Consider the following 21,252-nt stretch of genomic DNA (forward strand, 5'->3'; position numbering starts at 1 on the left):
CAGTTCATCCTGGGATGATTTCCTTTTACTACTACTCCTTTTCTGTATTCATATTATGTAGTAAAGCAAACGCATCTGCCCTTGCTGTAGCATATACATGAAGTTAATTTCTTTATTAATGAATTGCCTTTGGAGCTTGCTTCAGGAAAATGTGTGGCATTATCTTTGTTATATTAATGGTCCTTTGTTTTTACAGTGAGGTTCATGAGTATTATTATGAGCTCAGAAATATAAAAACATATGGAAATATTTGTTTGTTCTGGGGGAGAGAGCTTGATGGGCAGAAGAGATTTCTTCCTGTGCAATATAAGGCTACTATTCTTATTTATAAATAAATTAAAAGTGAAGATAATGTACAGAACCTGCACACTCCATGTCAGCATGAGTAACATGCTGAATAACAAGCAGTCCTAGGATATTGTAAATGAGTATGAGAAGAGGAAAAGACAAATGGGAAAAGTATCTAAATAATTACCCAGTTTGGCCCTGCTGTCACTTTGGACTATAGTACACTGTCAAGAGAATAAGAACCAAGGAGAGATCTGGGAGTACTTTATGACCAGCATTTGTGATTAGTGCAAGAACTACTTTATGATCCATATTGCAGCATTAAAATGTGTCTCTTTGAATGTGTAATGTAAATAATGCAAACATAATTATGTGCTATTGCTTTGAGATTGCTAGTAGCAAACTTCATCCTCTGTATAGACATTACACTTTTACTGGTATCAGTGATCAGAAACCAGTCTATACCCATAACAGAACAGAAGTTCAGCACATATAATCTGGTTTAAAAATGGCGGAACCTGATCTAAAATATGCACGCCTCCCCCCCGCCCATCACCACCAGCAAAGGGCAAATTTGTGTGTTCTGTTCACTACTGATGTAAAACTACATTACTTAAAGAAAATCACATAACTGGATCAATTCCATCTCAGACGTTTTGAATGTTTGCACCTAGTCAGGGAGACCTGCCATTCCAGATACTGACTAGACTATTTACCTAGGCAAGTTAATTTATTACAGTTGTAGATTACTTATTATAATAGCAAAACATATAATTGTATGTCATTAGACATGTAGACTTATTGTTTATTTTACAATAATACTGATAATTCTTAAAGTTGTTGAATGGGGGCCTAGACAATAATTTTTAAGAGGATCTTTTTAAAACATGGTATATGCTGAAAATTGCAGACAGTGGGCATGTCTACACATTCATTAATGTGCCATAATTGGCACTACTGAGCATTAGCGCTGGCGCATGCTTGAAGTAATGCTAATGCACAGTAGACTAATTCTACTACGCAGTACCAGCATTTTTTGTGACAAGCTAATGGACAGTAGAATTAATCTACTGTTCCATTAGTATCTCATGTAACCGTGCCCAGTATGTATGTTTTGGATTAATAAATTTATCCAGTGTTGGTATATTTATCTAATGTAATAAATCTGTTGTAACAATAGCATCAACATATACATTCATTTTATGCTACAAGCCTGTTTTGATTCAAAGGACAGCAGAAAAGCTATCTAGTTAAGCTCAGATCGTGTATTTGATTTGCCCATTTGTTTCTGAAATCTTTGTAAGTTTACCCCAGCATTCACAAGCTACCCTTAATGCATGATGTGGATTTGTAAATTTGATTTGAAGGAATGTAATTATTTTTCTGGACTGCTGAGCTTTACCCTCTTTGTAGAGGTAGTATATTTTTGTCTTTGGGTTACACTCTTTTTCCTGTCCCCTCTTCCCCCTCCAACCCCTTTCCAAAGCTAGCTGTAGGAAACCTAATTTTGTTGATTTTTTTTTCCAAATCTAATTAAAGCAGCTGTCAATAAATGTACTAAGCTAATCAGTCTTAGATCAGTAATTTCATGTCTGATATCTACCAGAACCACCACTATATAATAAAAAGCAAGGTCAATTTCTGTTGTCCCTTGGATGTCTCTTCATCCTTGTTGAATATGAAAATGGGTAAAATCTGAGAGAATGGGTTATTTTACCTTTCATATTTAAAGATGCATTAATTCCTCTGGAGGAATGTACCAGTAGCTATTTGGAGCCAAAAAAACAAGTACTGAGTGATGGTTCTGGTTTAAGAACTAGTCATTTTCTTTGTATTAATACCTTCTTTCTTTTCTCTCTGTCTCTTTCTGTCCCATTTCTGCTCCCTGCTATGGGCTTTCTGTTGTCACATCTCCACTGCTGCTCTGTTATTGAACAAACTAATGAAATCAACCTACACCCTAGTTATCCCCATTTGTCCTCGTTCAGCATCTTGCAGCCCCATCAGCCCTCTGTCCTACAAGGCCATGAACTATAGACACCCAGGAGACCACACAAGATCCTTTGTCACAGTCCCGGATACTATTGGACGTAGGAGGACTACACACTCTGCAAGGGTAAGTGACCTAGTTATAGTTGTGTATCTCTGCAGGAGAACAATTTGGTATCAACATATGCTAGAACATAAAAAGTTTTCATCAAGAAAAGCTGGTGTTTTCTGAAAATAGTACCGAGTTTTGTGGAGCCTTCTGTGATGCCAGTTCCAATTTATCCTGGGCTGGCAACAGAAGCTTCGTAGCTTTTGTGAATTTAGTTTTCAGTTCAATTCCCTAATGACCAAACATCAACATCACATTTGGCAGCACCATTATCAGCTCTCTCCTTTAGGCAATCCTAGCTAAAAATGTAACAAGCCAGAGAGATTGAGCTATTCTCTTAGCTTGCAGAATGGTCCCTTCCAGTCAGGGTTGAGGCATGTGATTGGGTCTGTGGAAGAGCTTTCATTGCTGCTGCAGCCTGCTGAGCACATTGTCTGAATAGAGTATTTCAGTCTATGGCGGTCTGGCACCTTTTATTAGATGTCTTTGATTTCATGTTTACATTAAAAGAAAAAAAGAGATTGGCTGGATTCTTTGGAAGAAGCCATTTATTAATTCTATCATTATCAATATACCTGAGTCTGGTTATTCCCAGTGTACGCTGGGTGTAATGGAGAAAGTATAAATTATACTTTCTCAATGTTTTTGAACTTCTTTAGGAATTGAGCCTTCTTTTTCGTATTTTCTGACTAACCAATCTCCACCTTCACAAGTGTTGCGTGTCTCTGAAAACATAAATGGGAACTTACCAAGTAAGCCAAATGTTGCTTTCTTAGTACATCCCAACTGTGTGTTTGGAAGGGACAGACTAGCTCAACTGTTTTAAAGTCAGGAAAATATTTTGCTCGCGGTTTCATAGTTAACTTAACGGTAGACAGCTGTCAATCCTCTGGATCATGGTGTACGTGTAGGAGGTGCCTGATAAATCCACTTGGTGTGATGGTTGCAGGACTCCATACAAGACCTTCAACATGTATATCTAGGCAAGAGTATGGAGCAGTGGAGGCTGCCTATGACCTATCATCCCCCACACCCCCTTTAGACCACTAAGACCAAATCTAACAGCCAGACCAAATCCAGACTTTCAGTGCTTTGATGGTTGTAGCTTCTGCCAGAGAGCAACAGCTAAGAGCTGCTGCTGACTGCCTAATGCCTCAGCGAGGGTGCAGTTCTATCAGGATGATGTCCCTCAGCTTTTCTCCATCCAACAAGCACCCACAAGGCAGTAGGGGCTAGGGTTTTGAAATGCCCTATACTCATTTTACTCTGCAGGTTGCCACATTGTGGTAACTACCCAGCCACAATTAGCCCTGCCATGTTGTCATCATGCCCCCCCAGTTGGATGCAGTTTACAGTCATACCCAAGACCCAGTTAACCAGATACAGTTAAAATGAATCCAATTTTATTTAATAACATCAGGAGTCTCTGGACTTAAGACAATAGATATTTAAAAGGGCAGTTGTACAAATCTAACTGGTGTTATGAGATTCCTACTTAAATTTGTTTGTACCTAGTAAAATCATGTTTCAGTTTATGACCACCACAAGTATTGAACAGTGATAGTGTAGAACACAAATATATGTGCCTTCTCCTCTGCTATGTCTGCGCATGACCCTTCCCCGTGGTAGTAAATATTCCTTTCTCTGATGATTATACTGCTCCATGAATGGCAGACAGACCATGTACTATTAGAGTAAGGCATTTGATACGTTCCCATGCATCATCAACCTGCACAAATTGCCAGCTACAGTCCAAATTTAATGTCCCAAGAGCTGAATTTTTTAACATTTAAAGTCATACTGACAAATAGATATGGTGCTGTGCTGTATTTTGGAAGTGTTGTAATCTAGAAAGGAAAGTATCAAAAGTTCTCATACCAAATATTAACAACAGATCTTTTTTTTTCCCCCAACACATTTATATTGGGCAATGAAGAATTAAAAGGAACAAGCAGCTTGTGCTTTTTGGCTACAGAGCTAGCCAATAGAGCAGAGAAGACAGTAACTCTCACACCATATTTCAGGGCTGTGATGGCATCTGTGGTGTTGGCGCATACACAAGGAAACAAACAAAACAGAGCCATGTTAGCTTGCTCTCCCTCCAAAGCCTGCCCAAAGTGGGGGATGGGGAATTGCTGTTTGCCAAAGGAACTACAGTGTTTACAAGGAATAAGTTGTTTTTCTTTAAGAATTTTAGAGAGTGTTGCAAACAATAGAGAGAGAGACAGGAGAGGAAAAAGAGGTGCAGGGCAGGGGGAAACTATCTGCCAGTATACAATTAGGGGTCTGAAAATTGTCTGTAGCATCTTATGACAAAATCCAGCAAGTAACAAAGATGAGCGCATGTTGTCAAGTACTCATTTACTTGCACAGAACGCAGTTGGATTTGTTACGGGAGTCGTGTTAATGCATTTACAGGACAAGCTGTAGAAACTGCTGACTCAGCCTCCATTGCTCATTTTCCCTAGCTGACTGTGTAGCACACGGTGTGCTTCCTTTACCCGCATGAATTATTCTGGTGACATGATTTTCTGTTTGTTTACTGAACCTTAGACTGACAAGAAAGACAAAGAGAGAGAACATTACTCATCCAACCCCTTGTCCAGCATAAAAGGAGCTCATTCTCCTTCTATCCACAGAACTGGATCACGGGCTCCCTTCCCAGTTTGGTAAGCAAAGTACAGATGCTGGGGGTTTGGCTACATGCGGCTTTGATCATTACATTCAGTAAGTGTTTAGCTCAACAACAGAAAGCATCTCTAAACACAGAGATTAAAAAAGCTATTATTACCAATGACTAAATCTTAAATGAAACAGGTCACCATTTAGAAAATGATTACTGCCTTGTCTTGTCAATGCACCTTTCAATGGATGTTGTGAGGATTAATTAGTGTTTGTAAAGAGGTTTTGAAGCTAAGAGTTCACTGTAAGAGCTAAATATTGTTACTTTGTTTTAACATCTCAGCTTTCCCATTGGTTGATGGAGAAATCAGAAGGTTATTGTTGTGCTGCGACTTTACAGCTTTTATTTATACAGAGATTTTAAAAGTCATGTCTTACAGATCATAACCAGTCCTCTCACTGTTTTGCTTGTCTGACAGGCATGCATCCAAATCCATGCCTCATTTGCCTGGTACACCCAAACAGGTAACCTCATCACCTAGTTCATCCAAAGTCTCCTCTGGTCAGACACGCCCTCCTTCCCCTGGCAATATCCGACCAATCAAAAAAGAGCTCAAGCTGGATAGTGAGAAAAAAGGAGCAGAAAAAGAACCTGAGAAGGCATTTGAGGAAAGGAGAGAAGAGGGTAAAGTAGCTTCAGCAGTTGCTGGGGAATCCGCAAGTGGGGAAGAGCCCTCTGTCAAACCAGAACCTGCTCATGGTAAGAATTACTTCTTCAGTCTCAGGTCTGTTTACAAGGCTTCCTCTTTCTTCTCTCTTTCCCTGCTGCTTCTTATCTCTTATTCAGGCAAGGAACGCCCTTTTTGGTGGTTGGCTTAGACTGGACTTTTGTCTAATTCCTTTAGATCGCATTGACTTGAGCGACATGGGTTCTGTACATGATTTTGCATAATTTACACCTTAGCAACTAGGGTCCATGTTTGAGAGAGATCACGACGCAACTTTTTTTTCAAGCTTTTTCAGAATGGAACAATTACTGAATGCCATTAATGCTGAACAGTGTGTCTCAGGAAACCATCATATAAGATAATGCAGGGAAGGGGAGTGTCTACTTGTGCTAGTTGCTTATTAATATATCCTTACTGGAAATTCAGTCTAATGCAAAGATGTGCTGCCCAAGGCAACAAAAAAAAAGAAGAAATTATAAGGTTACCCATCCTTTCAGTTTTAGCTATAAGGAGTCTGTTGAAAAATTAATCTCTCTGGAGTATTTTATAATTCTGTCCAGGTACATCGAAACAAAGCCACAGATATGTTCCTAATCATTTAAGTGAGTGCTGCAAGATCAAGATAAATCATTTTTGTTTCTTTGACCACGGGAGAAGCTTTCCCTATGTTCCAAGGAACCATAGTTCTGAATCTTTCTCAGCAGCTACACATACCACCATAGAGAGCTGTGAGATGGTGCCTGGCTGATAGATGAACAGAAGCCTACCTGAGGACTGTACTGATTAAATGAGAACTGCACCCGTTTACCCATTTGTACCACAATGGGAAGAATAAAGTACAGATAACAGAATAAAGGAAAGAACCAATAGATCAGCAAGAAAGAACAGGCAATGCATCATGCAGTAAAGCAGGGCTGTCTAATTCAGTTAATCTAAGAAACCAGAGATTAAATAAAGAAGTGAAATAGTGGCTGTGTACACCCATTCAAATAATCTGGGAGAATTCTTTCAGGTTTTTTCTCACAATAGAGAAACTTATCCAGAGCCACATGTATAGATATTAGAATACCAAAGCCCTGACACTGTGTAGCCAATGAGGAGCCCTGCATATGCATCTCAGTATGCTGTGTTGGCTCCCTTAATCTGCCTGGCGTCAGATGGCAGCAGTTCATAAGTCAGCCTTGTTTAGCTAACCCAGACTACTTATGGTCAACCTGTGTTGTCAGTGTGTACAGACATTCACTGTCCCAGAAGAAACTCCTCTGGAAGTGCTTTAACCCTGTCTGCTCCCAAGTTATTTTTTCTCTTGGAGCAGCCATTTTTACTCTGGCAGAAAAGCCTGAACTTCCATATACTCATGGTTTCTTCTAAGAGAGCAGCGACTCTCCCAGGAGAAACTGAATATCTGTATGAGGCCAGTGTCTCATGTGTAGACCTGATTCCCCAGGGTCATGCTTGAAGGTTGTGATGGAGTGCTAGGGGAAAGCCTGCATTGCCATCCTTTAAGAAAGTAGGGCTGGAAGGAACCTGATCAGGTCATCTAGTCCAGCTCCCTGCTCCAGGCAGGATCTTCCCTAGCTAAGCCAAGTGTCTGTCCATCCTGCTCTTGAAAATTTCCAGGGATGGTGATGCCACAGCTTTTGTAGGCAACCTCTTCCAATGGTTGACCACCCTCATCATCAGGAAGTTCTTCCTAATCTCCAGCCTAAATTTATTCAGCTGCATTTTGAATCTATTGCTTCTAGTCTGGTGCCTGTAGACATAATAAATAGTCTACCTCCATCCCCTCTATAATTGCCCTTCAGGTATTTGAAAACTTTTATCAAATCACCCCCCTTCCCCACTTCTCTAAACTAAATATCCCTACCTCTTTCACCTTTTCTTAATAAATTTTGCTTCTCAGGCCTCTAATCATTTTTGTCATTCTCCCCTGGACTCTTTCAAGTTTATCCACATCCTTGAAATATGGAGTCCAAAACTGGACATACTCTAGGAGGCCTCAACAGTCCAGGTTCTAGAGCTAAACAGATTACTTATATTAGTGCTCTCCAAATGGTGGCCTGCAAGCCATGAGAAGTCCATGAGGAGTTAGTTTGCAGCCCCTAAGCTGCCAATCCTTCTTTTGCTTCTGCTACAGCGGCAGCTGGGATCTCTGGGCTTTCCCTCTTTCCTCCAGCTTAGGCTTCCTGTCCCTTCATGAAGGGGGTATTGGGAGAGCTTGCAGTGCTGAGAGAAGCTACAGTTCTAGTGCCCAATGTGCATAGTGTAGCCAGGGAGCCGGTGCTCTCATAGATAGAAAGCTGAAGGTGGGGGCTGCAGAGATCATGGCCAGGGAGGTGAGGGTTGGAGCTGGGGCAACTGTACAGCTTAGTGCAGTAAGGGGATGCTGTGGAACATGCTGATGCAGCCCCTGACTGCTTAGAAGTTGGACTATCCTGGAATGAAGCAAAGGGTTGGATAGTCATGTGAGGCAAAGAAGAAAGGCATAGAGGAATGCAATGAGAGGTGATGTTTTGCCAAGGGAAGAGAGACCCAAGACGTAGAAAGCAAAGTGAAAGTTTAATTAAAAACCAGTGAAACAAAGTGGAATGGAGATAAGATAAACTTGATAGAGACAATGGAAGGGGAAAGGGAAGCAAACATAGATTCATAGATGCTAGGGTCGGAAGGGACCTCAGTAGATCATCCAGTCTGGCCCCGTGCCCTGGGCAGGAAAGAGCGCTGGGGTCAGATGACCCCAGCCAGGTGCTTGTCCAGTCTCCTCTTGAAGATCCCCAAGGTAGGGGAGAGCACCACCTCCCTTGGAAGCTCATTCCAGATTCTGGCAACCCTTACTGTGAGCTCTTTCAGGACAATAATTATTTAGGTATATACATTATAGTATAAACCTAGTACGTGTTTTGTATCCTTATCCATTTTAGGATGGGATGGCTGTTTGGATCATGGATTTCCATGCTGGAAGTTGCATTGGAATCTGTCTTTTCTTTGATTATGTAAATAAAAGGCGGGTAAAGCCCTCTCTCCTTCCATCAAAGTGCTTCCCAAACTCTCAGTACTCCCCAGGTTGTCTGAAAGGTTTATCACTGAGGAAAATCTTAAAACCTTTACAACCCTGCGTGAACCTCAGGATGCGCACCTGGGCTTTGCTTCTGCTTTAAGAGAAGAGCTGGTGCTGATCTGTTTTTGTTATTTGTAGCTTTTATAAGCCTTAGTCTAGTACTAGGAACCATTGTGCTAAGCCCTAGTACAAACAAAGAATAAAAAAATAAATAAAAAGGCAGGTCATAGAACATGAAACTTAAAACCTAAATATAAGACAAGAAGTAGAGCCAGAAAGGTGTACAAAAAAACCAACAACCCAGGAGGCAATGCCGGTCACCGTGATAAGCAGGTAAGAGACTGCTCCATAACTACTGAATTTTTTGTAGGCATCACCACAAAGTATAGTTTGAAAGAAGAACTAGGACGATATTTATTAGGAGTCTTGGTAGATGTTTGCTGGGGGCTCTTGCCACACACACGGATCACCATAATGATGCTTGTTTGGAAATTAAATAAGCAGAAATGGCATCTTTGACAGAGTGGATACAGGAGATGGGATCTTGATTGTATAGAAGAGAGGATAGATTATGGTGGGAATAGGCCATGGAGGGACTAGAAAATGAAAGGAAGTAGTTTGTGTTTGTTGCAATGAAGAAACAAAGGGAAGAGTGATATGATCCAAGCAGTGAGCCAGGAGGATCCTCTTTGCAACAGCGTTTTGAATAGATTCAAGCAAGGCAAGATTACATATGCCAAAGCCAGAGGTGAAGATGCAAGTAGCCCTTGAGATGTTATCCAGCAATCACCATGATTTAGGGATGGCCTGGATGGGGAGGTTCTTGTCCAAAGTACACCTGCACCAAACACCCTATTGGGTTAGCATGGGGAAGGTGCACCAGTTTCTACAATCAGGGGCAGTCAAGGGATGTGGCCAGTCTTGTACTCATCTGGCTTTTACTTCCCAGCCCAAATAACCAGGTGCCTATTTACAACTGGGTCAGCTGTCAGGAACCTTCAGCACAAGTCCAAAGTGAAACTCAAATTCATACCTGCAGAGCTGGAGGAAAATAGTCTAACCATTCAGTCCAGGGAAGTTCTATAGGTAGGGACAGCTATACCAAGAGGCTCAATTTCCAAGAGCAGTGGAATTCTAATCCCTTTCTTTAGGGATGAGGTTATTTCTGAAAACCAAAACAATGTGAGATAAAGGAAACACACACAAGGTTTCTTGCTGCTTGGTAAGGGGTCATCTGTACCTCAATCCAAAGGTGCAGCTCAGGTAGTCATATCTGAGCTAGCTTTTACTTTGGCTGCAAGATAACCACAACTGCATGGAGCTCAGGGCACGGTAACCACCTGCATATGTACCCAGGGTCACAGGAAGGTTTTGCAGCTTGTGCTAAACCTTAAACTGCTATGCAGACACTGTGGTCCCTGCATTGGCTAATATAAAATTAGCTCAGGAATGTCTGCTCAAGCTGCAGTGATACTCTTGGATTTCAGTGTAGATGTAAGTGGCCTTCCAGGACCATCCACGCTGTTTGACAGTGTGATAGGACTGTTTTAGTCATGTATAAGATAGTTGTCCTGAAGTAGATGTGAGGATAGACACATGGCTTTCTTTGGATAAAAGGGGACAGGTCTGGAATGCAAACTGCTCAGTGTAGGGGCAGCCCAGAGTTGAAAGTTGGCTTTGTGGTTGCAAATGAGCAGGCCCTCAGGCAAAGCAGGAGGGAGGGGTAAGGTAGAACTTGGGGTAAAGCTCTATGGGTTCTCCACAGAAATTGGGGTGGGGACCAGGAAGACCCTCTGAATGATTCATTTAAGGGGTGATTAGAGATTGAGGAGAAGACTTGTTCTCTCTTTCCTATCTCCTCCTGTCCCCCATCTCATTTAAAATGAATCTGGTAAGGGTGGGAGGAAGGAGACAAAAACAGCCCTTCCCCAGATCCCAAAGCTTCATAGTTGTCAGTCCTGTCTCTTCCTTGTACTGCACTGCCAGAAGCACTGCTGTTTGTCTGAGACTGCTTCTTCCCATTAGCTTCTGAAGTGATAGCTGCCCCTGGCTAATGTGCTCTTGGCCTCTAGAGGAATGAGAACAATTCCATTTCTATTATAATTTGTGGGAAGAAATGACGGGTGTATATAAGCCTGACAAACCAGTGGGAATTTGAAACCAATATTTTACTTAGGGAATACCTAACTGCAATAGTAAACGTTGTTATGACATAAATCAGTAGTGTCAGTTCTGTCAGGGGTTGTGCTGTAGGACCTGCTTATGCAGGTGCTGCTCCTGCACTGGTGCTGCATTTAAAGATCAAACTCAGAACTTTGGCTTTCAAAATGAGGTAGGGTGCACATGGGAAGAGGGACAGCATGTCACAAAGAAGAGGAAGGTGCCTTACCTAGCAAGCAGTCCACATCGGGGCTTCTGTTCTGTTACTGGTTTTTTTGGAATGAGAAAAGGGGATGTTGTGTATTGATTAGGGTAAAGAAGAGGGAGGCAAGATCTTTGGGGTGGACTCCCAGCTGTCACTTGCAGTGTGAACTGAAGCAGGATACTTTGTGCCTTTTCTTCCTTATCTGTATCTACCAAAGAAGTGTTTTACAAGTGAATTAATGATTGCAAAGGGCTTTAAGGTTCTAGTGTGAAAAATGCAATGCATCTGCCAAGGCTTGATCTTGAGTTCTTATCCCATTGGTTGCATATCTGAGCCACCAGCCTGCAGGTTTGGCATTTATGTGGGATAACTACAGAGTAGGGAATAGCAGTTGTGCAAAAGGAGGCTGCCATCTGAGGGTGCAGACAGAAGTTACATTCATTGTTCTATCAGCCCCCTGAAAGGGCTTTAAAGCTGTGCCATGACACACATGCATGGGTACAGAACGCTTTTAAAGTGACTGATCATGCATTAAAGTAACCCTTATGAAATGAGGGATTAGATAAAGGCTCTCCACTTTGGAGCACCTTAGGGAACTTGTGTTACTTAACGTAAATCTATCCTGCAGTCAGGGCTGGATTGATGTACCCCAACCCTACACCCATGGCTGAATGCAGGAGGGAAGGGAGGAAGGCAAGCAAGCTGCCACCTAGGGTTTGTCTGGCCTAAGCTGGAGGGGAGTTGCTGGATTGAAGCCTTCCCACCTCACATTCCCCCTCACCCTCCAGCTGAGGCCAGGCAAACCCAGCTAGCAGCTTCCTCCCCATCTTCTAACTCCCCTCCCTTCCTGCAGACGGCTAGAAGTTGTGGGGTAGGGGGCATGGCTGGGGAAGAGGGTGGCTCCTTGGCTTCAGGCAGGCTCCTCAGGTTCCTGCAAGCAGGCTCAATTTCTCACATCTTCCCCCCCACCCAACAGGGAAATATCTGTTGGGTTGGGAAGGTACTGTAACGCACGGTGTTTTATGTAAAGCACTGCGAGTTGGAGTGGGGCCTGCACATCTGTCAGCAGCCTGAACATCTTCACTGGGGCATTCCCTCAGCCAGTCAGGACCTGTTAGCGTCAGCAGGACCCCAGCTCATGTCCGCAGTGGCAGACAGTCTGCCTGGAGTGGAGACCTGGTATCTCACACTGCCACAGACCCTGCCACTTACAAAAGGAGATGAACCTGGCCCCGTACAATCAGGCGAGACTGGGAATGGTCTGTCCCAGCAGGTGTCCTAGACGTTTACCACCATCTTGGCTTCTTTTGGGTTGTGGGCAGAATTTAAAGCTGACCTCTTCCGTCACAGAAGTCCCCACAGTGCTGCTCCTCTGGGTGTCTTGGTATAAAAATTCCCTGGAGGGCTCTGGCCCTGAGGTGCTAATGATTTCTGTTTCTTTTTGTGGTACCTTTGAGAAAAGCCATCTTAGCAGAAAGCAATGTACAGCAAAAGCTCTGATACTTGAGATTGTACTTCCTGTTCCCTGAGGGAGGCTTATTTAATTATACACATTCAGGGAGGGAAAGGAAAGGTGAGGATGTCACCTATGTGACAGCATTTTGTTGTAATGAATTTTTCTTTATCTCCTTTCCAGCAGCTGCTCCACCTTTGCCTCCAGCTCTACCAGCTGCTTCTCCACCCCCTGTTCCTAGTAAGACTTCTGCAGGCACAACTGACCCTGAAGAAGCAACCCGAGTGCTCGCTGAGAAGAGGCGGCTGGCCCGGGAGCAGCGAGAGCGGGAGGAGCAACAAAGGAGGGAGAGGGAAGAGGTTGAAAGGTGATACCCCAATTTCCTCGGTAGAGAAGCTACCTTTTAATACCATTGTGTTGCTACAAGAGCTACCATCCCATTAACAGTGAGACCTATGTAAGGGCCCTTAAGGAAAGCAAGCATGAAAATCCCAAATGAAGGAATGATGTTATCTTGTCAGGGTTTAATGCGAATCATAGGTACAAGCTGAAATATAATTAGATTTAAATGTCTTAAATGGGCATCATCGGTTCATACATGCATTCGTGCTTTAACAAGCCGATCATGAGCCTACATAACTCGCAGTATCCTCATTGAAATCAATAAAGCTATGTTGATTCGCACCAGTTGAGGATCTCATCCGTGGGTGTTTGCATCTTCATGGGCACAGTAATATTTACCTGTAAGCTGCAGTCACCTTGATATGCCTTTAGTTTTCATTTACAGTTCTCCTTTTTCCCATTCAAAACCCAGATTCCAGCGGTTCTAAAACTAAAAAATGCATCTCTCTCTCTCACCAGTTCAGTCTCCCATTGTGCCACTAATGCTCACCTATGATATGTTTTACCTGTAAGCCGAGTAAAATAAGACTGGCATGTCACTATCCTGCTCATGCAAGTTGCATGGCCCAATATCTGCTTCTTACACTTATGTTTTTTATTGCAGGCAAAAGAAGGAGCAGTTGTCGCAGAGAATAGCTGAAGAGAGAGCTCGCCGGGAGGAGGAAGAAGCTCGTAAACAGGAGGCAGAAAGAAAGCAAAGGGAGTCAGAGCAGGAGAAAGAAAAAGAAGAACGTCTCCGTCGGCAGGCAGAAGAAAAAGAGCAAAAAGAAAGAGAAGAGATGGAGCGCTTTCAAAAACAAGTAGGCTTCTCCAAGTATTTCCATATCTGTCCTGATGGTAGTGGTTTGAGCTAACCACCTCATTTTCTATTGTGTGCGTGTAGGTTCCATAAAATGAAGATGACCTATAGAAGTAAACCAAACTTTGTCACCTGACTCTTGATTTCATAGACAACTGTAAAGGAACTGTAAAGATGATTTTCCCTAGAGGGATTTTACAGGTGGTATACCTTTTTCTATAGGACTTTTGTTTTAATTCCAGGTCTTCGCTTTTACCGTATAGTCAAATTCACTGGTGGTATAACTTCATTTAAACCATTAAATTTGCACCGGAGAAGAATTTGCCTTACCATTTTATTATGCTAGTTGCCAAGATAACTTAATAGACAGAGTTGTATACACTTGCGTTAAAGTAGCTGAAGATTTCTCAATAGCCTGGAAACCTGAACTCCTGCCTCTAATATTTTTTTTGGAATCAGTATGCATACTATTACTTAACCCCTCAAGCAGTCTTTAAAATCAAGATGGCTGTTCAAGAAGTCAGGTCCTTGCTGCTCAATGTGATTATTTACACTGTGGGCATGTCTACACATTCAGTTAATGTGTCTGAATGTACCCTGGCTCAATATAAGCCAGTGTAATCTAATTCTCACATCACCATCTACACATGTGTTTAAGTGCAGTATTTTATTACACTGCTCAGTACCACTCGTAACTGACAGAACTATCTGGCAGCAGTCTGTTGCACCCTAATTGCTGCACATGTGTAGATGGTGATGCTTTACTGTGCAGCAAATTAGTCTGCTGCACAGTAAAGTGTCTGGTGTAGACGCACCCTGTAAGGAACATTCCTACAGTCTGACCTTTCAGCTTGCTAGCCTGGTTTTCTATCTGTGAAACAGTAATAATGATGCTTGCCTATTAGTATCAGGAGGCACTTAGACAAAGAACTTGTCTGTTAAGGTACTTAGATGTCCCTCGTCACTTGAATAGGTGTCATAAATATTAAGGAATTCGTCCTCCCATTAAATATATTGTTTTGGCTCACCAAAACTCTCACAAAATAGTCGTTATATATGCATGGACATAAGGATCATATGAAATTAGTTATAATTTAAAAGGTAATGAAGAAGTTTTATCTGAAGTGTTTCTGAAAGTGTATTCTGCACTTGGTGTTGTAAGTTGGAATATTTCCTTTATAACGTTAATATATAAAGCAGGATTAAACCTCTCTGTTAAATGCAGATCTCCTTGCAGCATCTCCGTATACAATGCAGCTTTATCATACTGAGAGGCCTTTGTATATCACATCCCATGAGAGCTTTGCATTTAATTAAAAAAAATGGGAAAGGAAAGCCAGTACTGTACATGCATGTGGCTGTTTGTCCTTGCTCTTATTAAGCAATGACAGTGTCTGGAAAGTGGGAGGGAGTAACATTCTCTTGTTTTATTTTGACCCTGTCAAAAGCATCCACCTGCCATTAGTCTTATGAACACTTTGCTGGCTCCTCTTCTAATACCCAAGGTTAGAAAATGCATTTTCCTTATTCATTTTCTATGCTTTCATGCATTCATCACAAAGTAGTTACAAAACCAAATAAGATTACCAGTTTTTTAATTTACATAACATTAAGAGACGAAAGAATTAAGAAACCTGCATTTCAGTCTAAAAATTCTGCTGCTGACATGACACCCCCAAGTGTCTTTTCAAGTTGCTGCAGATTCAGATGCGATACAAAGATAAGTGGATGCCAGTGTGAATCAGCCATTTCACTGGAAATCAATCCTTATTTCCTTTCCTTTCCCATCACTCAGAAAGAAGAAGAAGCTCGCCAGCGAGAAGAGGCAGATCGGATTCGGTTAGAGCGTGAAAAGCATTTCCAAAGAGAAGAGCAGGAGCGCTTAGAAAGGAAGAAGGTAATTCAGTATTTTTATGGAATCTTGGCACTATATCTCACCAGTTTGCATGTATGTTGAAGAAAAACAGATATATTGCAGACGTTGCCTCAAATTCACTAAAGGCCTGGCCCAGACCTACTGACGTTAATAGAAGGTTCCTAAAATGCTAGAAAAAAATTAATGAATTGTCTTGCTTTTTTCAGCAAGTTGTGCTGCATTATCTAAGATAATAATTGCAGAGGCTTTTTAAAAAATCAACGTCGGTGAATGTTATTTTCATTCTCATCCTTTCACTTTGTTTGTAGAGACTGGAGGAAATCATGAAAAGGACTAGGCGCACAGAAACTGTAGATAAGGTATTTTCTACATCTTTTTATCTGTATAAATAGTTAGGCATAGTTCAGTTCTTTCCAATCCCACTTTTAATTTACATATCTATGTTTTCTTTATAGAAATCTAATGAACAGCAAAATGGAGAAATATCAAAGGCAAATATTACTCAACAACCAGGTATTGCATTTAAATCTGCTCTTAACATAGTAGAAGAACAAAAGCATAGTAAGCCAAATGAATTGAAAAAGATAGGACTTTGGAATTTTACAAGACAACTTAGTTGAAAATAAATGTCAGGAATACGGATGGGAGTAAGTCAATTTTTAAGTAGAATCTTCATCGTTGAAAAGTTCTCTACAAATAACCGTATTACTAAATGAAAAATTTGTCGGACTTTTTTTAGAAATGTATTGCCATCAATTTTTTTATGGCTGTGTACTTAGTGCTTGGCAAGACAAAACTGTTTTGATTTATCATCACTTGTGAAAATGTTCTTTAGAGTAAAAAAGAACAAGTTCATGGTAAGAGTTGTATCAAATTTGAAAGTGCCAATTCTGCCATTTCTTTAGAGTGGTGTTAGAGCTTTGGATCTGTTCTGATGTGGTTTTCCGTATTAACTTGTTTTGTTAGGGTTTCATGTTATCTCAGTCATTAAAGCAAATGGCTCCAGGCTAAAGTGTTATATCAGTAGTAATGCTTTGTAAAAAGAAAGGAGAGCAAGAGTGTGGACCCTAGACCTCACAAAATCAGTCTTGGACTTCCTCAAGGAACTGCTGGGCAGGTTCCCCTGGGAGGTCAGGCCGAGGGGGAAGGGAGTCCAGGATTGCTGATTGTATTTTAAGGAAATCTTACTGTGGGTGCAGGAACAAACCACCCCAATGTGCAGGAAGAACAGCAAATGTAGCAAGCAACCAGCTTGGTTTAGCAGAGAACTCTTTGGTGAGCTTAAACAAAAAAAGGAAGCTTACAAGAAATGGAAATTTTGACAAACAACTCAGGAGGAGTATAAGAATATTGCTTGAGCATGCAGGGGTGAAGTCAGGAAGGTGAAAGCACAATTGGAGTTGCAGCTAGCAAGGGATGTGAAGGGTAACAAGAAGGGCATGTTAGCAACAAAAGGAAGGTCAAGGAAAGTGCGGGTCCCTTACTGAATTAGGGTGGCAACCTAGTGACGGATGAGGAGGAAAAGGCTGAAGTATCGATGCCTTGTTCACCTTGGACTTCACAGGTAAGGTCAGCTCCCAGACTGCTGCATCTGGCAGCACAGTTTGGGAAGGAGGTGAGCAGCCCTCAGTAGTGAAAGAACAGGTTAGGGGCTGTTTAGAAAATCTGGATGTGTACAGGTCCATGGGAGCAGATGAAGTGCATCTGAGGTTGCTGAGGGAGTTGGCTGATGTGATTGCAGAGCTGCTGGCCATTGTCTTGGAAAACTTATGGTGATTGAGGGAGGTACCAGACTATTAGGAAAAGGGGCAAATGTGTTCATCGTTAAGAAAGGGAAGAAGAAACTACAGACCAGTCAACCTCACCTCAGTCCCCAGAAAAATCATGGAGCAGGTCCTCAAAGAATCCATTTCTAAGCACTTGGAGGAGAAGGTGATTAGGAACAGTCAGCATGGATTCACCAAGGGCAAGACATGCCTGACCAACCTGAATGTCTTCTGTGATGAGGTAACTGTCTCTGTGGATGTGGGGAAAGCAGTGGCCATAATATACATTGAATTTAATAAGTCTCCCACAGCATTCTTACAAGCAAGCTGAGGAAGTATGGATTGGATGAATGGACTGTAAGATGGATAGAAAGCTGGCCAGATTGTCGGGCTCAACAGGTAGTAATCAGTGGTTCAATGTCTAGCTGGCAGCCAGTATCAAGTGGAGTGCCCCAGGGGTTGGTCCTAGAGCCAGTTTTGTTCAATATCTTCATTAATGTTCTATAAGATGGGATGGTGTGCGCCCTCAGCAAGTTCACAGATGACACCAAGCTGGGGGACGTAGTAAATATACTGGTGGGTAGGGCTAGGATTCAGAGAGACCTTGACAAATTGGAGGATTGGGCCAAAAAGAATCTCATGAGGTTCAACAAAGACAAGTGCAAAGTCCTGCACTTAGGACGGAACAATCCCAAGCACCAATACAGGCTGGGGGCTGAGTGGCTAAGCCTCAGCTCTGCAGATAAGGACCTGGGGATTACAGTAGACAATAAGATGGATATGAGTCAGGTGTGCCCTTGTTGTCAAGAAGGCAAACAGCATACTGGGCTGCATTGCCAGCAGACCAAGGGAAGTAATTATTCCCTTCTATTCTGCACTGGTGAGGCCACATCTGGGGAACTGTGTCCAGTTTTCAGCCCCGCACTAGAGAAAGGATGTGGACAAGTTGGAGAGAGTCCAGTGGAGAGCAGTGAAAATGGTTTGGGGGCCAGAGCACATGACTTTTGAGTAGAGGGTGAAGGAACTGGACTTAATTTAGTTTGGAGAAGAAAAGATTAAGAGGGGATTTAATAGCAGCCTTCAACTACCTGAAGGGGGGGGGGTCCAAAGGGGATGGAGCTGGACTGTTGTCAGTGATGACAGAACAAGATGCACTGTTCTCAAGTTGCAGCAAGAGAGGTTTAGGTTGAATATTAGGAAAAACTTCCTCACAAGGAGGGTGGTAAAGCATTGTAACAAGTTACCTAGAGAGGTGGTGGACTCTCCATCCATGGAAGTTTTTAAGGCCTGTCTTGACAAAGCCCTGGCTGGGATGATCTAGTTGGGGATGGTCCTGCTTTGAGCAGGGGGTTGGACCTCTTGAGGTCTCTGCCATCCCTAACTTTCTATGATTCTACAAGTTTCAGGTATAAGACAGCAAAAAATTACTTCATAAAGGCATAATGTGAACCAGGTTCAGTTGTGCGTTTTTTGGGTTTATTTTTTGGAATGGATCTATCTAGAATTTGAAAGATGACTTTCCTCTCCCATCTGTAAAATGGTAATACGTTTGCTTGTCTTAGAGAGGTGTTGTGGAAATATATTCATTGTGAAGTTCTCAGACTGTACAGCTATGAGCCTATGGAGAAATTTATAGTTCTTCAGAGCAGGGTTTCAATAGTGTGCTATAAATAAGGTGCTAGGACCATACATCGTACAGATGCTCTCTCAGTAAATGAATGCCATCCATTCTGTACATGAAATAAGGCAGAGAGCTGATAGAGGAATAGTAGGTGATCACATATTGAAGATCATCTCAGTGCATACAACAGGGACATGTTAAGACTGCACAGACCACCTTCACTCTGGCATTTCTGAATTTTGGGTGCCTGAGTTTACAACCTTAATAATGTGCTTTTTTTAATAAAGGTTTGTAGTATTTCCTCCCCTTTCTTAAAATCCTGAGGTGTTTAAAGCAGAGTTCTATGGGAGCTTTTCCACAGATGAAAAGAAGAAACGTTCAGGTTATACTTTAATTTTTTTTAATGTAAACTAAATACGTACTAAAATGTAGTCTACAGTGGGGTGTTCTCCGTCTCCACGGTTTATACTATTCCTCTTTGCGTGGATTGTTTAAATATTCCTTTAGTCAGAGAGCACATGTATGTGAAAGAACGTCTCTAGAGTCTAGTGGTGAGGACACTCTCTGGGAGGTAAAAGATTAGGGTTCAAATCCTGAAAGGCAGAGAAGAGATTTAAACTGGGATACCTAGAAGCCGATGTGAGGGCCAGAACTACTTGGGTAATGTGGGAATGCCACCACCATCTCTACTGCTACTTTGTTAAGTTAAATTTTTTGTTACTTTTTATTGCATTTTTCAGTAAAAAAGACATTGGTTGAAAGTAATTCAGCCACAACTAGTTTGGGCTCTTGCACCCTATTAGTGTCTGCTGAGAAGGTGTGACATGTTCAGCCTTATAATTTGGCCTTGGGGATAGCAAAAGTCATGGTTGTGACAGAAAGGCCCTTGCCATATTTCAAACCCCTGCTTTAAAGTGAAGGAAAATTCAAACCTTCCACAAAAAACAAACAAACAATAGAAAGTTTTAATGTTGGAAAAGAACATATGTTCCCCTAGTCTCATCTTTAGAAACCGGTAAACTGATTTGGCTGAAATTTCAACCCATCCCCCTGCCCTCCCAGTCGGCCTAAGACAGATAACCAGTTTGTAAAATGTTAACCTAAATGGCTAAGTCTGAAAAGTGCAAGTGCCTGAAATAAATGTACTTAATTAAGTACAACATAGTGTACTTGATGATATTAGCCTATAAACTAGTCTTCTGAATGTTTTAATAATGCCTTCTGAACAATTTAATGGATACTGTTAACAGACTTGGAACAACTGCTGCCGCTCACTTTTAAGAGTTATGAGAAATAATTGTTTCTTCATGGAACTAGGTGTACCAAAAGCAAGAGCTACACCAACAATTAGTCATTCACCTGCTAAAAAAAAAGACATCTGGGCCCACTAGGTGGGCTTTCACAGGCTGTTATTATGTTTGTGTGTTCAGGAAAGAGAGGTGATAAAATCAGAGAAGCCGAAAGAGGCAGCATCAGATACAGCCTGAGCAAGCCCTAAACAAAAACAGAGAGAGAGAGAGAAAGTGTGTTTTTTCCAGCTGAAAAAGTGTTGGTTGGAATGGGTTTGGCACTGGAAACAAAGACACTTTCTTCTGTCTACTTCCTGCTACCATAATGGAAATGGGACTTTGAACAGGCTTTGTAAATAAGCAGGTTAGACCACAGAAACATCTGACTCTTTCTGCAGTTTCTTCTGATGGGAACAACCTGCAACACCATAAGCAGCTAATGCTTGGGGTTGCTCTGATGTTACTATCATCTATCAAGCGAAGAGGGCATTTTAAATAGTTTGGCAATAGATTTAAAGGACAGATTATGGTAGGCTTCCAGGGACAATGTTTTTGAGTACTTTGGCTAAATAACAATAGGAGGGTGCTTCAGAAAGTAATAACTCTCCTTATGCCTGAAGAAGGGTGTTTGTGCCCAAAAGCTTGCAAAGAACAATTTTCCCAAGTATTTAATTGGTCTAATAATAGCTATCACTTACCCAAAGAACCTTGTCTGCCTATGTCCTTAGACCAACGCGGCTACAACCAACACCACTCAGAAACTAATGGCAATTTTGAAAGAGCCATTTTTTGTGCAGTGATCATTTACTGGACCCCATCACTCCTTTACGTTTTAAATGATGGTTGCATTAAACAATGCCACCATCAGTGGTCCCCGCTACTGTGTA

The 21,252-nt window shown here is 41.8% G+C and overlaps 1 protein-coding gene across 9 annotated transcripts in view; it reads left to right on the forward strand.

Annotated features, from left to right (window-relative positions):
* Positions 1 to 21,252, forward strand: part of MAP7 (microtubule associated protein 7) — a 182,323-nt gene that overhangs the window by 150,781 nt on the left and 10,290 nt on the right. For 5 of the 9 annotated variants that reach the window (XM_019550194.1, XM_019550191.1, XM_019550199.1 and 2 more), the window contains 8 exons: positions 2,253 to 2,404; positions 4,940 to 5,055; positions 5,488 to 5,768; positions 12,796 to 12,979; positions 13,619 to 13,814; positions 15,609 to 15,710; positions 15,998 to 16,048; positions 16,145 to 16,202. In XM_019550194.1, coding sequence (XP_019405739.1) covers positions 2,253 to 2,404; positions 4,940 to 5,055; positions 5,488 to 5,768; positions 12,796 to 12,979; positions 13,619 to 13,814; positions 15,609 to 15,710; positions 15,998 to 16,048; positions 16,145 to 16,202 — 1,140 coding nt within the window. The remainder of the gene's footprint in view (positions 1 to 2,252; positions 2,405 to 4,939; positions 5,056 to 5,487; positions 5,769 to 12,795; positions 12,980 to 13,618; positions 13,815 to 15,608; positions 15,711 to 15,997; positions 16,049 to 16,144; positions 16,203 to 21,252) is intronic. The other 4 variants (XM_019550193.1, XM_019550200.1, XM_019550196.1 and 1 more) reach the window with 2 other exon arrangements.

The sequence above is a fragment of the Crocodylus porosus genome, unplaced genomic scaffold (genome assembly GCF_001723895.1).
Source record: "Crocodylus porosus isolate Cpor-Errol unplaced genomic scaffold, CroPor_comp1, whole genome shotgun sequence".
Classification (NCBI taxonomy): Eukaryota; Metazoa; Chordata; order Crocodylia; family Crocodylidae; genus Crocodylus; species Crocodylus porosus.